This window comes from Chanodichthys erythropterus, chromosome 8, assembly GCF_024489055.1.
Source record: "Chanodichthys erythropterus isolate Z2021 chromosome 8, ASM2448905v1, whole genome shotgun sequence".
Taxonomy (NCBI): domain Eukaryota; kingdom Metazoa; phylum Chordata; class Actinopteri; order Cypriniformes; family Xenocyprididae; genus Chanodichthys; species Chanodichthys erythropterus.
In genome coordinates, this window is record NC_090228.1 from 16,471,196 (window position 1) to 16,489,854 (window position 18,659).

Below are 18,659 nucleotides of genomic sequence, written 5' to 3' on the forward strand. Positions count from 1 at the left end.
CATCTGCCATTTTTCGCTGTTGTTGTTGCTTGATTACCTAGTCTGATGATTCAGCTGTGCACAGATCCAGATGTTAATACTGGCTGCCCTTGTCTAATGTCTTTCATAATGTCGGGAACATGGGCAGGCATATACAAATATTGGGGGCGTACACCCCGACTGTTACGTAATAGTCGGTGTTATGTTGAGATTCGCCTGTTCTTCAGAGGTCTTTTAAACAAATGAGATTTATATAAGAAGGAGGAAACAATGGAGTTTGAGACTCACTGTATGTCATTTCCATGTACTGAACTCTCATTATTTAACTATGCCAAGGTAAATTCAATTATTAATTATAGGGCACCTTTAACAGTATTAACATTTATTTGTATTAAACAGTGGTGGACAGAGCTAATAGGGGGAAAAAAATATTATGAATATTTAATAACAAACACTAAACTTAATTGGTGAAATTGATACATTAGATTCTTTGAACCAATATTGTGCTTATCAAATTGCATTATGAGATACTGTTCTGGTCAAAACTGGAGCAAAATGCATCAGCAAAAAAAAACATTATAATGTATTATGGTACTGCTATGATGTTTTGGACAGTGGCAAAACTATGGCTGAATTCGTAATTATGACTACTGACTTCATATAACAAAAATAGTAATATTACCATGTTAAAATGCTATTCTGAAATCTTTTTTTAGATATGTAATCATTGTATGTAATCAAGTATATTGTATTCGAAATGCAATGCTATGGAGAAATACTATAATCAGAGAAATAGGGGAAATAATATTATTGAGTTCTGAAAGTTTAAATACTAAAACTAATTGGTGGAACTGATACATACAATAAATTTATTATTTCAACCAATAATGTGCTTACTTAAATTACGAGAAAAAAATTGTTAAATTTCGAGAAAAAGGTTGAGATAAAATGTTGAGAATAAACATTAAATTACGAGAAAAAAGTCATTAAATTACGAGAGCAAATTTGTTAAATTACGAATTTGTTCTCATAATTTAAAGACTTTTTTCTCGTAATTTAATGACTTTATTCTCAACATTTTGTGTCGACTTTTTTTCTCGAAATTTAACGACTTTTTTTCTCATAATTTAACGAATTTGTCCTCATAATCTAACAACTTTCTTCTCATAATTGACTTTATTCTCAACATTTTATCTCGACTTTTTTCTCGAAATTTAACGAGTTTTTTCTCATAATTTAACGAGTTTATTCTCAACATTTTATCTCAACTTTTTTCTTGAAATTTAACAAGTTTTTTCTCGAAATGTAACAACTTTAATCGCGAGAAGGTTTTATTTTTTTATTATTGCTTGGCCCTAATCCTCTTCCGTATGTGCTTAACAAGATTAGCTGCTGAGGACCAACACAATTTCATGGCAATTATTTTACATTTTGCTTAAATGGTGGCTAATATTTATGAATTTCTACGACCTCATCCATACGTTTTTGTACACAACGCTCATGCCCTGTTATAGGTTTAGGGGTGAACCCTCATGCTTCTTTTTTACCTAAAAATCATATTTTTGTAAGAAATTGCCACCTTATAAAATAATTATGTTTTCTCATGAGATTGGGTTGATGAGGGCTTTTGTTTGGATCTTCTTTTGGATTTGTTTTTTTGTTGTCTTTTGTTTGGATCGCTCTTGTCGTTCTCCATGCAAATATTCAATAATGAATTTACTCTAAATTGTTATTCAAGAGGTTTTGCTTGAGGCGCTGTTTATTGAGACAGCTGCAGACTTTAGCAGTAGCAATAAGAGAGCCAGTGCACTAAATTTGAGATACAGTCCATACAGGATTCGTTGTTTAACTGATGCTTGAAAACTTTGCTTCCCCTCCCTATAGCTTTGTGGTGGGGTTCAGCCGGACATTACACACATCTGTGAGAAGTTATTGTGTTTGGCTGTGCTGCGTGCGGCGGCCAAATCACTTTCACAACAGACAGCTAGACATGAAAGGACATGAAAAGCAAGAGCGCTACCAGACTCCCGCTTTCAGAGCGCGTGTCTCAAATGAGTCGCAGGTGAGTCACAGTCATACAGTTCAGGGGGTCTGAGGAGTTTACAGCTGCTGTGTATGTGTTGGGATATCAAAAAAGCAGTCTTTTTATTTCCAGTGACCAACACCCAGAAGAAAGACTTGGCATCTAAACATTCCCGATTGTAGTGGTTTTACACTTTTAAATGACTACAGAACTGTTTACAGCACCTGGAATTTCCTACATCCTCTGCTGAGCATCTGTATCCAAACAACAAGACTTCAAACAAGACTTGCATCAATAAAGTTACTTTTTTAGAAATGAACAAGGCCAGTGTTTGTGAGCATTCATTTAAGAACATTTATTGACTATATTTCCTTATCTCATTAACACAACAGTCTGAAAACGTCAATCAGGCTAATATGTTTTTATATCTTTAAAAACGGATTATTGACACTTAAAGGGTTAGTTCAACCATCAGTCATTTATTACTCACCCTCATGTCGTTCCACACCCGTAAGACCTTCGTTCATCTTCAGAACACAAATTAAGATATTTTTGATGAAAGCCGAGAGGATTCGTCCATAGAGAGCAATATAATCAACACTTTCAAGGTCCAGAAAAGTACTAAAGACATTGTTAAAAAAGTCGACGTGCCTGCAGTGGTTCAACCTTAATTTTATGAAGCAATGAGAATACTTTTTGTGCACAAAAACAAAACAAAAATAACATTGCTAGTCACATGAACTGTTTTAAATATGTTTTTAGTAGCTTTGAAAAAGGGAGTGTTATTGCTGGCAATGGAGGCCTCACTGAGCCATCGGATTTTATCAAGAATATCTCCATTTGTGTTCCAAAGATGAATGAAGGTCTCATGGGTGTGGAACGACATGAGGGTGAGTAATTAATAACAAAATGTTCATTTTTGGATGAACTAACACTTTAAACAAACTATTATTTTTATAATGATAATAAGTATACTATTAGGTATAGTTAAAAAATAAAATTGAATGTAGAAAAAGTAGATAATACTGGCACAGTTACATGTGAAAAATACAACAGGAACCAGACAACCTGAACTTTACCCTTCAGTTTCAATTCAAGCATAACTTAAACTAAATTTTTACTGCAAATAATGGTAGATACTCTTTACAAAAACTATAAATTATGAATCTATTTAAATTTGATATATTATATAGATAAAGAGTGCTGAAATTTCTTTAAACATGCAGTGAAACTGACTTTCTTGGGTATCTTTCTTTAGTTTTCTTTGGTATCTGGAATCTGTTTGGAGGCATTCTGGAAAAATAGAAACCACTGCCATTTCATGAAGCATCAGTAAGCCTTTATAGTGGAAATAAAGTGGCCTCCCACCTAATAACCAGATGAGATACAAACAGTGGAGTTTATTCAAAAATAATTGTTTAGCAATCACATTTAACCCCACCGAAATGAAGCCACAAAGCTAGAAATACCACTGGCAAAAATGAGACAACCTCATCTGATTCTTGAGGTTTGGTCCTTTGCAACTTCTTTAGTTGTCAGAAACACTGAGTCCCCACAAATACCAGCATTTCAGGCTAAAATCACTGCAGGGGCTAAGCCCCGAAGTCAGACATGTTGTTCTTGCATGCTAGTCAGCCTGATTTGGCTGCGACCACTAAGATGTTTTGGACTCTGTAATGCATCCTTACTGAAAAATGCACATCAAATGTGCGACAGTTAGAGCGTTCAAAGAGGAAACATGCTGATTTAATACAAACAACTAAACCATGTTGTTGTCAAAATCCCTGGATGGAGATAGAGGAGGGCCGTAGATGGCACTTGTGAAATATGTCCGGTTGAAATATGTGCAGAGTGAGCATGTTTAGCTTTTAGTGTGCACTGTCCGCTTTTGTTTATGAGTTCAGGGTCGACGCGGTGACAAGGGAGGGAAAACATAAGAACACGTTCCATTCGAGAGCCACCACGTCTCCAGCGCATTGTGAAATAAGGCCTTGTAAAAAGAGTCGACAAGAATGTCTAAAATGTGTGAATTCATAACTGAATTATTCAAAGCATGTTTTAACAGATCCTCACAGGCCCTGCCATTGAAATAAAATGCAATTTTTTAAAAATTATGAACGCTACAGGGATGTTTACTCTACGATCCTATTCACACTTCTTTACTTACGGGTGCGTCATTATCAACAGGGTTGCTTTTGGATTGGGCTACTTTTACGCTGTTGCCACGGGTTGTTTTTCATGTCCGCAGGTTGAATCGACCCCAAATAACATGACACTTCCCTGGAATGTGCATTTTACCAGGGAAGCCCCACCAAAAATGCAGATTTTACTCCCCGGAACACGATTTTTACCGTGGGAAATCTCTTCTACTATTTCCATCCAATTTTGCCCGACAGCAAATCAATATTTAATTTATGAATTTATAGATAAATTAAACTTTTAATTTATAAATTAAATTAAATATTGAATATAATCAAAAATATAATTAATTACATTGAACATTAAATTACATTAAAACATCAAATTAAATGTAAAATTAAGTTGAATATGAAATAATAATAATTAATTAAATAATAAACAATAATAAATAAATTATTTAAATATTGAATTCAATTTAAAATTCAATTAAAATTCAATATTATATATTGAATTAAATCAAAACAAAACAATAAAAAAATAAAACAAAATAAAGCGGAGCATATCTGAGGAATCCCAATACACAATAGTTAAATCAACTCTGCTCAGAGTACATATGGTCCCTCTCTAAATAGTGTTAAAATAACACTGAAGCAGAGTTAAAGTTAATGAGATAATTAAGCAATTAACTAGGTGATGACTGTACATTAATGATGAACACCTGCTGTTAACAAGCAGAATCACTGAAGAAAAGAGAAACACAAGAACCACAACTGACTTCAGTCACAGCCTTATTAATTGCTTAATTATCTCATTAACTTTAACTCTGCTTCAGTGTTACTTTAACACTATTTAGAGAGGGACTAAAATTGCTTGCTAATTCATGGCAAAGTTTTAGAAAGGCAGCCTGACCAAAACAAACCAAATATTGCTAATGAATATTGAATAATGAAAACAAACATTTGTTCATACACTGATGAATCATTCACAATAAAGCATGAATGTGCATCAAGCAAGTAAACAAGGCCAATAGTGATTTCATGAAGTCATTCTCTATATCTGGCACCCCTTTTTGTTTTATCTACCCATTCAATAGCATCTTGTGAGGCAAATATTACAAACATGAATCACATGAGTAAGCAAAGTTGTTTGTGTAGTAACCACTGCATTTTTCATATCAATTCCGAAGCACAATCAAATATTTATGGTACTGCTTTACAGTCCACAAAATATTTTACATTTCTCCCATTAAGCAGGCAGCATTAGAAGACTGACAGCTTTAATAATGCCTCAGCCGTTAATATTACAGCTTATTTCCTCTCTCCAGTCTGTAAAATATGTAATTTTATATCGTACGTGTCCTTTTAGGGCTTCCCCCAGCTGTTTTGCAAATATAAACGGGCCTTTCATTAAACAAAAACACTGTGGGGACTGTAATTGAACTTATTTGAAATGTCCCCGAGCACTGAAGTACCATACGTGAGCTTTAACGTCTCGGAGTATATCACACATCGCGGTAGGAGACAGTTTAATATCGGCAATAAAGGCAGGAACGACCCTGTATATCTGCATGCTGCTGGTTTCACATTCTAACTCAAGGTGAAATGCTACAGAGGCCTTCAATGTCAAATCAGAGTAAAAAGCAAAGCAGAGCGAGCGAGTGCATATGGCGAGAAAAGCGATGGCAATCAGATAACATTGTGTGAAAATATCGATGGTTTTCAGTGATTCGAGGGCCGTGTTGTGGTTGGCTCGGTCCGAGTCCTCGCTGATGACAGAAGAATGTCACATGAGAGCGGAGAAACTGCAGACTCCAACTTCCCTCTGACATACATGGGGAAAAATGTTTTGGCACCAGGACAAATACAAGTAGAAGTGAATTTGGAAAAGAAGAAAAACAGTCAAGGGAAAAGACACAGCACCACTTCCATTGATGACAAAGTTTTTATTCTGAATATACTTGAACATGAATTTAAACAATTCTGGGATTACAAACAGTGGGATTTTTTTTTATATTTATGTTATTTTTTTTTAAATCATTTTTGTCTTAGATTATTATTTTTACTTTTTTAAATTATTTTTTTTAAACAAATATACACACCGTTTGACTCAGGTGAATTGAGATTCACAAGAGTGTTACGCATTAAAGATTTATTTAACCAAAAAATGAAATTTCTGTCATTAATTATGTAACCTGTAAGACCTTCGTTCATCTTCTGAAAACAAATTAAGATATTTTTGATGAAATCCGAGAGGTGTTTTTTTTTTATCTCCCATAGAAAGCAATGAAAGGATCACATTCAAGGTCCAGAAAAGTAGTAAAGACATAGTTTTAAATAGTACACGTAACTACAGTGCTTCAACTTTAATGTTATGAAGCGATGAGAATACTTTTGTGCGCAAAAAAAAAAAAAAAAAAAAAAAAATGACTTTATTCAACAATTTCCTCTCTATCCTATCATTCTCCTACGCAGTTTATGTTGAAGACACATTGCAGAGCTTCCGTGTTTACATCAGAACGGCGAATCTGTATTGGTCAGCTCCTGACCATGGATGCGTCGTGCTGCTCACGTGAACAGCGTCGGCCAATACTGAGCCGGCGTTCGGACGTAAACATGGAAGAGCTGCAGTGCGTCAACTGCATAGCAGAGAAGAAATTGTTGTATAAAGTCGTTATTTTTGTTTTGTTTTTGACTGTTTTAACTACTTTTCTGGACCTTGAATGTGGTAATTTCATTGCTTTCTATGGGTGATGAATCTTGGATTTAATAAAAAATATCTTAATTTGTGTTCCGAAGATGAATGGAGGTCTTACGGGTTTGGAACAACATGAGGGTGAGTAATTAATGACAGAAATGTTTAAATCAGTGGTTCTCAACTGGCAGGCCGCAGGTCTGTTTTGAATGTCAAGGAATCAAATAATAAAATGAAAAGAAGCATATAATCATTCGTGAACCTTAGGGTCAATGCCATATTCAATTTTGTGTCAAGAAAAACAATGACGTGAGGGATGAACATACAGTGATTGTACTGTTGTGTCGATCATTCATCCAAAAAGCATTGAAAATATATCTATCCAAATAGTTTCAGTGCACACACAAAACCAAAAATTCAATTAAAATAAGAAATAAAAACATTATGACACGTTTAACAGACTGTACGTCTGTCCCTCACAGCCTACAATGAAACACGCTGTCTAGCCCAACTACGGTCTATAGTTAGCACAGCAAAATAAATATCAACTTTTAAAAGGAAAGATAAAAGGCTTCCTATATCTTCTGATGTCAAAAGCCTTGGCGTAATTTCAGTTGTCATTTGATAGAGGCTATTTAGCCAGATGACAACATGGTTACTTAAAATTGGTCAAAATCCTCAATCAAAACTTTGCATGGAAAAAGAAAATACAACCTAGATTACATTAAATACAGGTTAGGCTTGATATTGTTTGGGTCAGCACTTAAAATCTGGTTCCTGAAGCAAAACCAGATGGGAACCACTGGATGAAAGTACAATTAAGGGGGACTGAAAATAAGCCCACAGATAAGTCCTCCTAAACCCTGACTGAGGCAGACTGACGGTCAGCCAAGAGGCAAGTGGAGGCAGCAGGATCTGACTGACCACTTAAAACACGCTTCACACTATTCCAGAGATCAAAACCCACACAGTCCAGATAGACAGAGAATCAAAACATCAGCTTCAAAAAAACCTTTTTTTAAGTCACATTTTGCTCCTGAGGTGACAGCATCTGAACTCACAGTCTACATGACGTCTTTTTTCATCCCAGTTTGTCTGAAGAACAAAAGTTGCTAAATCTAATTTTGTCTTTTCTAAGGAATAATATGATTTGATCTCACATTTCCACTGAACATCTGTCTTTTTGATATCCTAGAAAACACTTTCACCTCTATTAAGGTATCCTGTAAACAATTTCTGTCAGAAGCTGGAGACGCTTAATTCTTTCAAATACTGGTCCCAAATCAGTTTAGACATTTAAGGTTAAGGTTAGCCTGGACCATCGGGATTGGGAAACGTCTCGGTACAGCAGCTGTCGCCCCAAGAAAAATGGCAGTGAAAGTTAAGGTGCGGTCACATTAGCAAAATTTCAGCGAGATGAGCAAAAAAAGGCCCATTGTCCATTGTCAATAGTGTAGTGATGTATGAAACGCAGTTCACACAGAAGTCACTTTCAAACCACGCAGCTTTCTGTTGGTGAATGTGCTGAATTTACGTGACTGACTTGAATACGAGCGATACCTGCACGGGGAACTTTTTCGCCCTCAGGCGAAACTCCCTATCCTATTGAAACGCCCACAAAATTTTGCAGAGGAACGGTAAATGTGGCCGCAACTTTAAGGCTGCGTTCAGAATGGAATATTAGCATACTACTTGCTGAATCCTGTGCAGTATCTCTTTAAAAAACTAGACATTATTCCAATTTCAAACTGTAGAATGCTACATTGTGACATCATCACATGGCGTCTTCTGTGTATTCTGTATTTGCATATCGAAAATTTGCATACTGTCCATAGTACTGCGAATATAGTAGTAGTGTGCATGTATGCTATTCCGAACAGAGCCGTAATCTGTTACTTTACACACTCCAGCACCTACTGAGGCAAATATTCTAGCATCACACACACAGAAGCAGATGTTCACATGCACACAGCAACAAAGCTTATTTTTCACTTCCAGTGCAATACATGCCAACTAAACAGGGCATAAGGAAGATATATGAATATGTTAAAGGTTTGAATACCCTCTCTGGCCACTTTCCTGTTTTTTGAAGACAAATAGGCCGGAAAACTGTTCTATGGCACTTTTAAGTACAGGTAGAGGAAGTGAAAAACATGTATTTCAGTACATTACACTTAGTACAAGATGACATTAGTTTTGCTGGGAATTAACATGGATTATTCGTCGAGTTAATGGTGTGGAACTGGAGATGTTTTCAATAATTTCTCATTTTGACAGCCAATTAACTATGATGTTTGTGGTATTTTTTGGTAGGGGGAGTAAATTGATTTAATGCACGTCAGTTCTAGAATGCTTGTCTGATTACGGTGAAGTGATGAATCACGGAAAGATGAGAAGAAGAATGTCTTTTCAATGCAAGCCAATTCCATGTAGGCTAATCATGTTGTTTTCAGGTGCATTAACAAAGCAGTTTCCTGTGTACAGAGGAAATGATGCATATTGCTCAGTGGAATTTACTTTCCATCCCCGATTTTTGAACTTGTGTTGCTCCATCTCTTTTAATTTCCTGTTCCTTCTAAAATTAGATAGAACATAATGATGGTAATCTGCCGATTGAGACCTAAATAACTTTGTACATGTTTACACTAGAAGCCAAAAACAATGCAAATATGGTTCAGTGGCCATTAATAACTCTTAGAAATCACGTGTCTGCTATTAATTGAGCATTTCTAATATATTTCACAATCAATACAATATTGAGCAAATTGAACAAATTGGATATTGGCCAAGCACCAGGTATCCCTCCTTCTCTTCAAAACCAAAATAACTAAACGGTTAAATAGAAAAAAAAGGAAGAAAAAAGGCTTCCGTAATTATCCTTGTCTCTTCTCAAAATCTTAATTATTCCATATATTTTGGATTCGGGACCTGATTTCATTGAGGCACAAGGACCCAGTCAGGATCTCTTAGAGGGACGGAAGTTTTGTTGGTCAGATCAAAATGACGATATTATGCACTTCTCTGCAGTGCAACCAGGGTCAGATTGCACATTGTGATATTCCTTCACTTATTTTTATATGTATCCATTTACATCAAGGCACGTTGACAGGAAAGAAAGGCTGACAGAGCTCTGCCTCTGACATCAAAGCGAAAAATGACACATTAGAGACCCGAAAGACAGCTCAACCAGGGGCAACATTTCTTATAAAAACTCTTTGAGTGTCTCAAAATATCTGTAAACATTAGATGAATTTCCTTCCGACTTTTCGAGTTCTCCAGATGACATTAAAGTGTGAGAAAGAGTAACTGTCACTGTCAACCCTTCTGCATATCCACACACATACATTAAATATATCACAGAAAACTTAACATTAAACATACAGCAAATTTTTAAATAACTTTAAAAAAGAAATCTTAAAAGATCTAAAACAAACAGGTAATTCATCAAAGAAACAAAACACACACATGCAACACCATTTTTTTCCCTCTTCATATTCACAACCAGGACTTTGCGAGCTTTTAGGTCGGTACGAATTGGCAGTCATTTAAAAAGCCCTAAATAAGAACGACAGGGCTGTTTGGCCACACGACCTGCTTGGCATCAAGTGCAAAGTACAGCAAGACCACACACAGGGTAACGTTTGGCAGCAGTGCACGTTTGAATGCACTATGGGCGGATAAAAAATCACTGTGTGATAGCGAATACGGGCAAATGGAGGGAGGGATTGTTCTCGCAAAGCGGTCGGAAATGAAATCGATATTCCCGAGGCACAGAGGTGGACACCACTGGGAAAAACACGAGACTTTTGCTATTGGGTCACTCGCTGATTTGTCCTTTTTTTCCAGTAATGGGCTGCAAACCACAAACAAGGTTGGATTCTGACCCGACCCTGAGGGGTCCATTAAATATCTCAGCAGGGCAAACGTGACGAGGCCATAAAAGTCACATATAAACAGTTTGTAATACTGAGGAACAAGTCGCTGTAAATATACTGAAGGACAAATAGGTTAAAAAAGGCATCACACTGGTAAAGGGCAAAACTTTGGTTGGCAGTGTTGTGATTGGATCATTTTTTCGTTACGCTGGGACGTTGTACATCTCCATGGGTGAAGTGAAGATTAAGTGTCAAGGTCTGCCCACCCAGGTAAGACTGCCCACCCCGTCGCTCAAGTGGAGAGAGTCCGACCTCAGAGGTCAAATGTCAAAGGTCGTTGCTCATTTATCATCTCCGACCTACTTTGACCTCAAGGGCTGCGAATGATCATGGCTTCGGTTTTGTACTTCCTGGGTCAGAGCCTCTCCCTCCATGTGCTGGGCTGTAGCGTGGGAGTCCGGATGAACGTTCATATGTGATGTGGTATTTGTTTTGGCATCGTAGAGGGGTGTGGCGTCTCTATGCTGAGGTCACGAGAGAAAGTGTCCTCGTCCATTCAGAAGCCAGAGCAGTGGCAACTGGAGGATGACCATGGACACGATAGACGGAGTCAGACCTGATGCCCCACCACAATCCTCATTCTGCTCCTGTTATCATGCCAACAACAAGAGAAAGCCAATAAGTCTGGTAGGGAATTAATGGGATGATTGTGTAGGAATTACCGTAATGACGAGAAGTAAAACTTTTTTATGTCTTTGTCAAACTTGTAACAAATTGGGTTTGGGGTTCCGAAAGTAAAAGTTCCATTGCTTTTCTTAATATAGAATATACAATATATTGTAAGTTTATTGTTTATTTTTAATAAAAATATTTAATCAAATAAATATGATTACTTTTAAAAGGCACAATATGTAAAGTTTCACCACTAGTGGTCGCTTATTCAAAACAAAGGCATAGCTTGATGACGCCTTAATTTCACGGAATCATGGGAGGTGTTGTCTTCACGTCTACAGCCGGTGGAAAAGAATCGAGACAAGACAGATATCATGTTCATGGATGAGATTACACTCTAAAAAATGCTGGGTTAAAAACAACCCAAGTTGGGTTGCAAATGGACAAACCCAGCAATTGGGTTGTTTTAACCCAGTGGTTTGGTTAAATGTTTGCCCAGCGTGCTGGGTAGTTTTATTTAACTCAACTGATGTATAAAAATTACTGTATTGCTTGCTTAAAATAAACCCCAAATATGCTGAAAATTAACATTTATTAATATGTTTAATAAATGAGCATTTATTAATAAGATAATGAATAATAAACAATAAACATTTATTAAATTTCTTATAAATAAATGTACACCTTTTGATTATTATTGTTGCCTCTAGTAATTATTTGTCTTTTTTTTAATTTCTCACCTATTTTGGATTAATTATAAGCCAGCCATATAGTCATTTTTAAGCAGTAGTTGGGTTAAATAAAACTACACAGCAGGTTGGGCAAACATTTAACCCAACCACTGGTTTAAAACAACCCAGTTGCTGGGTTTGTCCATTTTCAACCCAACTTGGATTGTTTTTAACCAAACATTTTTTTGAGTGTATTAACATTACTGTAGTATGAAGCAGAGCAGGCAATTAGTTCTCAATTAGTACTCCGCTGGAGTAATTGCTAACGAGAGACAAGCGTGACACACGGCTCGAGAGCAACAGAACTTTTATTATACCACAGTCGCCGCTTCCGCTTCTTCCGGTCAAGAGTATCAGCAGCGCTGATTATCATATTAGATGCATTAGTGTGCTGAAAGTTGTTATAGTGTTACTCTGTGTTCACTCGGCAGCTACTATGAGACACTTGTTGCACACTGCAGTAAGCTATAGATCGATATTAGTCATGGTACTTGTGGTAAATCAAGAAAACGAGATTTAAACAATAAGATTTACTGTGTTGAGCTTTATAACATGATTAGTTTTCTGCTGATGAATGTATCCATCCAAACAGTTGCTCACCCATCCTAATAAAACACATAATATGCTAAAGCGTCTTTGGTGTTTCCATGGTTTCTACAAAATAAAACCAGAAACCGAGGGTAACGCTGGTATGATGTCACTGATAGGTGACACATTCCCGTCCTGGTTAAAATTTCTTATTCCTCAGTATTTTAACATTCTTGGAAAAATTTGGGATAATGTAAGTACACAAGTCGACAAAATATATAATACTGTTCTAGTGGGTTTTTGATATTTTAATCCAAAAATCGTACATATTGTGCCTTTAATTAAAAGATGTCATCTCGTAATTACGGTAACTGTGACAGTCACAACTGATGTAAAGATTTTACATTTTTCTGATAAGTCAAACTGTTAAATATGCTGAATATGTTGTTGATAATTTATTCATAAGAGTTGGTAAATTAGTCAAGAATGAGAGTTATATTAGCAGTCTTAGAAGATGCAAGAAGCAGCAGCTAAGCTAATTAGTTTGACTCGTGCAAAATTAAATGCATGAGAGAGATATTAATCTAAATTAGACAGAAAGAAAGAAAAAAATGAGAGAGGCAAGAGAATAAAAAGAGATAAAAAGACAGAAGTGTGCCGGCTGATAGCCTTGTTTATTCGTCAAACTGCCTGTTTTAGCAACGGATTCAGGTAACGCATCAAATTTGCATAGAAAAGGTGTGTTTGTTTTGAAAAGGAAGATGAATTACTAAAATACTCAAGATACTCCTGGCGCAGAGCCAAACCACTGGTGTTTGAAATAGATTGTGGAAAATTTGTGAATAACACAGTGACGGAACTGTTTTGTGAATGTACTTCTCAGTTGGCAGAGAATAAATAAATAATATAGGAAAGAGAGAGAAAGAGAGATAGATCGATAGATAGATGGACTGACCCGAGACAGCACATGAACACTGGCAGCAGTAACATGAGCAGAGAGGAGAGCAGAGGAGAGCCTGCATTTCTCCTACACATGGCCTCATCCTAACATATATTATACAGCCAAATACACAGCAGGAGAGAGAGAAAGAGAGGAAGAGTCATGCAGAAAAATGTTTGACAGTCCGTCAAGTTTAAGCAACACACGAAGAAGTGCTTGAACCAAAAAGCGTTAATACTGTAAGTACAAAGATAGAATCCAGAGCAGGAAGTAAGTGTGTGTTTATATAAAGATGCACTACTTGGTCAAAAGTATGTGGACACTTGCACACCTCACTAATATGTGCTTGCTGAACATTTAGATTCAGCTAAAAAAAGTGTTCATTTCTTGGCTTTTTGTACAGATCTTCCACACTAGATGTGATTACATAACTATACTCTTGATTTTATGCACCTGTTAGCCACCCATCTTAAACACCCAAAACAGTTAATTAAAAGAGGGAGTCCACATTCTTTAGGCCATGAAATGTACGTTTATGTGAGATTACAACATGTCAAACAAAGCCAAGCTCTCCTAAACCAGGATCTATCACACAGAGACTAATATCAGAGTTGATCTACATCTAAAAAATTCTCAAGTAGAGTCTCAGTGTGGTAGATGTCAGGTAGTGACAGAAATGAGAGCAGGTAAAACCGAGAATAGGGCCATGATGCATGCTAATGGCTAGTTTGGTCACAGTCTGTTGTAGGATCTTGCCAGAAGAAGGTGTTTGGGTGACTTACTTTTGTGTTGTCATCAAAGCACTCTGTCGGACCTTTCCGATACCGTGGGTTCTGGGCTATCTTGCAGGGATCTGGACCCGAAGCTGTGAGCCCAAGTTCAGGAAAAATAACATGCTAATATTCAAAGTGAGACTTAAGCTAATCTTAAACTGGTCTCTTGAGAAAAAGTTGGTCGAGGTCATTTCATATGAATTTGTACAATGTGATTACAGTTTTTCTCAGTCGTTTTGGTACATTTCTCAGATCAGAATTGAAATTCTCAAAACTACCTGTTCAATTCTCACATCATTGTGTCACTTGTGCACATCAAAAAAGCAGTTTCTCATTTCTTTGAACAAGTTGCAAATGCTTTGGTACATCCATGCAAATGATTATGTACAATTCTCTGTTGTTTCCTACATTATCAGTTGCTTATGTCATGTTGATCAAAATGTATTATATTGGGTCTCTGTTGAATAGTCTCACCCCCCACAACATTTAGGCACAAGCTCATAGCATAAGTCTTTACATGCAAAATGGTTGAACAAGTTATCATAATATGTCAAGCATATTTCTATACTTTCTATATTTCCATTAGACTTTTTTCTAAATCTGTCCTGAATTGGTAAATTGCTCCCAGGTGAATCTTGACGACATGACATGACTCAATAACGACATGACTCAATGACTCAATGACGTTCTCTCAATAAAATACAGTACAAACAGTAAGAGAGTAAATTTGAATCTTTTCCATTCTCTTGCAATTACACTCACACATACACTAAGATGTAACTTATAATTGACAATAATTGTCATCAAAACTTTAGCCATAGTTTCCATCAGAACGTCCCTCCAGAGTAAACGGTTATATTGAGAACATGACTAAACAATTTGACTGTCTTATCCGTACACAATGACACAAGGACTTGTCATTCTGATGGCACTGACATGTTTATTGACACAGATATTTACTTTTGAGAGATGAACTAAGGATTTTGAGTAAGAGAGTGGCTTTTGCAGGTTATCCATGGTGTTTTGCTATTTGTACAAATTGTTTTGAGAAATGCACTTACTGTTTTGCAAATTGTGAGTTTGATTCGAGAAATGTACCAAAGCGACTGAGAAAAACTGTAATACGGAAATGGCTTTTCTTTTTAGAAGAAAAGCATGGAGGTCCACCCCAACTCCAACCCATAAAACCAACATGCGACATAAGCAGATCATACAAATTCATTCAAATAAGCCACCAATTTACAAAGATGGATTTAAGAAAAAAAAACATCTAGTCCATCCTGATTTATGCAGGTCTGGTGTTGATGGTCTAGCTGTTGATTTTTCTGATGTAACTCCAAGTCTTGAAGGTTTAGATAACAATGTAGCCTGACGGAGACGACAAAATACAAGCATCCCATTATTTAAAGTCCAGATAAAACTTCAAAACCCATTTTACTTCTATATGTGATGTATTTCCAAGTAAAATGGGGCATTTGATGAGATAAACATGTTGGGTAATGACTGGTCAACTGTTTTTCCAGTTCACTGAAATCAGCTGTTTGGATGAACTGATTACCTAAAATGAATCAGACACAAAGAGTTACTGGAAAAGCTACTTCTATTTAGTTCTGAACTTCCTTCTCAACACTGATCATCATTATGTGTTTCAAAACCAAACAATAAATTTGTTTTTACGTGTATGAAGGATACAAGGCTTTTCTTTCTGGGACAATGTATTTTTAAGGTTTTCATCAAAACTCTTTGCGTCAGCAACAATAAGCACCAGATTTGTCTTCGGAAGCTTTTCAGCAATGAACTGCCTGAAAATAAAAACAAAAATATACAGAAACTAATGGCTGCAATTTACCTGTGATAAAGATCACCTTGATCATTAAGAATTGGGCCAACAATTAAAAATATATATTTAATTACATAAAATATTCTATTTCATTTATTTATCATTATATGATATGCCATCTAAATAAATAATTTATTTAGTGTTACATGATTTTCCATTTAATTCATCAAATGAATTTCAATCAATATTTGTTTGAAAAATGCTCCCAAATATAGTTAATTTGCTGTATTTGTAGGAGAATGTCATACATTTCAGGAGGAATGAAAAATGGAGAAAAAAATTTGGATTTTTTTTTTGTTATAATTTATCACAAAAACAACACATTAAATTGACAACACAACCTAAAAATAATAAATGTTTTTATTTCATTTTCCCTCCATTAAGTTATTACCAAAATGGTCACCATTTCTTACCTAGAAGAGTTCATATACTCAACAGTCCCCTTAAAAGTTGTCTCATTGTTCTCAAAGAAATACTGTGTCTGCTCTTTAATGCAACTCTCTTTAGAGTGTATTTCAGACTGGCCATCATCTTGGTCAGCTGCAAACAAAACACAATTGCAATTCAATTACCATGAGCTACAATACTTCAGTGTTAATGTTGATTCAGTGCCTAAATAACACCCAGGCAATGAGCAAATAAAAAAAAAAGAAAAAGAAAAATGTAAATTTCCCAAAGCACACAGAATGCAGTTGAAATTTACACCATGCTCCCATTACATTTATTGTCCTTTTACATTCTGAAACAGTCTAATGAATGTGTGGTCACGTTTCGCACATTAAATCTGCTTTAGCACTCATTAGCGTTGTAGTTTTGGCACCGGCGATAATTGCAAAAGGCTTAACCCATTGTTTCACAGCAATTAATTACTAATGTCAGGCTCTTACCTGCCTCAAGGAAATTAGGAAATGTGATGCTGACAAACAACTGCTGCAGTATTGACCTGGAGAAATAAAAGGGAAAAAAAATGATTCTACTAAGAAATGTTTCAACTGCTTTTGTCTATATAATATATGTGACCAGTCACGGAAAGTAGGGACACAAGTCGGTTCTGGGGCATTTTGAACTATTCACCGATTCTGAAAGTGTAGTCTCCAAGCTTTCCAACGATGTGTAACACATGGAAATCTGATAATATTTGGAGAAGTTGTGGCCATTTGAAGGTAGGCACTCAAAAAAGCTCAAAGGGCAGAAAATGACCTGAAGATTTTGCAGTTCTCGCCTGTTCTCACCTGATGGTAGTGACAATAGGGCTCATTTACATCTCATTTAGATAAGCCATACCCCCTGTAAAGCTGCATGGTTTCATAGCAACGACAGACGCAACGGGAAAATCGGACCGCATACTATTAATAATAAAGGATAATGTGCATTGTAAATGTCAGTAATTTATCTTTTTTGACATTAGATCTTTTTGAACAGGATTCTGTGATAACCGTATAGTCCTGGTTTAGACCACAGTTAGTGGTTAGACCTGGTTTGAGTCAAAGGATTAAAAAAATCCTATACATTAAACAATACTTCAATACTTTTACTTTTGGCTTATAACACACATTTTATGGCTACGGAGACTTTATACTTTTACTTGCGTAGGAATTTAATCTGATACATTTATTATTACATTAGAAAATGCTTGTTAAGAATATTAAGTAGTAACTGGCTAAAATTATTAGCGTCACATTCAATTCAAGAATAGTAAGGTTTACATGAGCTAAGTCATTCACACCAGTCAATTCAAGCAGTTGAAGCGTTATTCAAATTAACATGCTAACATTACCATCTAAAAGCCCATTATAGTAATGTTTTTTTTTGGAAAGTGATACGATGCTAACGATTACAATTAAAACGACAGTCCTGAGCTAGCTAATAACAAAAGACACATGAGATAACGTTTAGCCTACGTGTTCTTAGAATGAACACAAAACGACAAACTTAAGAAACCATAAGAAACAGAAAAGATATTGTTGCCTCCAATTAAATAATTTGTTCGGGCACACTTTCTCTTTGTCGGGGTCTTCTTTGTGGATGTAACCATCTCCGAAGTTTGCACTATGCGTCTGTTTGCCTCTAAATGTCCAATAATTTGCATGCCCTGTCACTCTTTTTCCGCAGTTAAAGATTCCAGCCGTATGTTGTACTTCAAAACATTTTCGGTGTAACGGCCACGGTTCAGCTCGTCTTCGATATTCTTTGCGGCGTCCATCTTCATTAAATTCTGATATCAGCTAGAGCCAGCCAGAGTGCTGCATAAATAAGTAGCCATGCTTCCCTTGGAGGGCGGCGGCAATAACTAAAGAAACAAAAGCCGGCGTATCCGATTCCAGTATGGAAATACACACAGACATGACACGCCCCTACTGCGAGATAGAATCTCTGAAAAACAAGCCGATTTCAACCTCAAAATGTACGCTTTTAAATAAACCAATACTGCTATCTCAAACACGGAGATGCTTCATGATCTCAACTAA

The 18,659-nt window shown here is 36.2% G+C and overlaps 1 protein-coding gene across 2 annotated transcripts in view; it reads right to left on the reverse strand.

The window, feature by feature from the left end:
* Positions 1-5,507: 5,507 nt before the first annotated feature.
* The window catches only part of cacna2d1a (calcium channel, voltage-dependent, alpha 2/delta subunit 1a), a 95,369-nt gene continuing 82,217 nt past the window's right edge, over positions 5,508-18,659 (reverse strand). The window contains exons 35-39 of one of the 2 annotated variants that reach the window (XM_067392062.1): positions 17,079-17,134; positions 16,605-16,731; positions 16,044-16,153; positions 14,361-14,443; positions 5,508-11,354 (exon numbers count right to left, since the gene is read on the reverse strand). In XM_067392062.1, coding sequence (XP_067248163.1) covers positions 11,238-11,354; positions 14,361-14,443; positions 16,044-16,153; positions 16,605-16,731; positions 17,079-17,134 — 493 coding nt within the window. In that variant the 3' untranslated portion in view covers positions 5,508-11,237. Of the gene's footprint in view, positions 11,355-14,360; positions 14,444-16,043; positions 16,154-16,604; positions 16,732-17,078; positions 17,135-18,659 lie in introns of those variants that run through there. The other variant, XR_010895715.1, reaches the window with a different exon arrangement.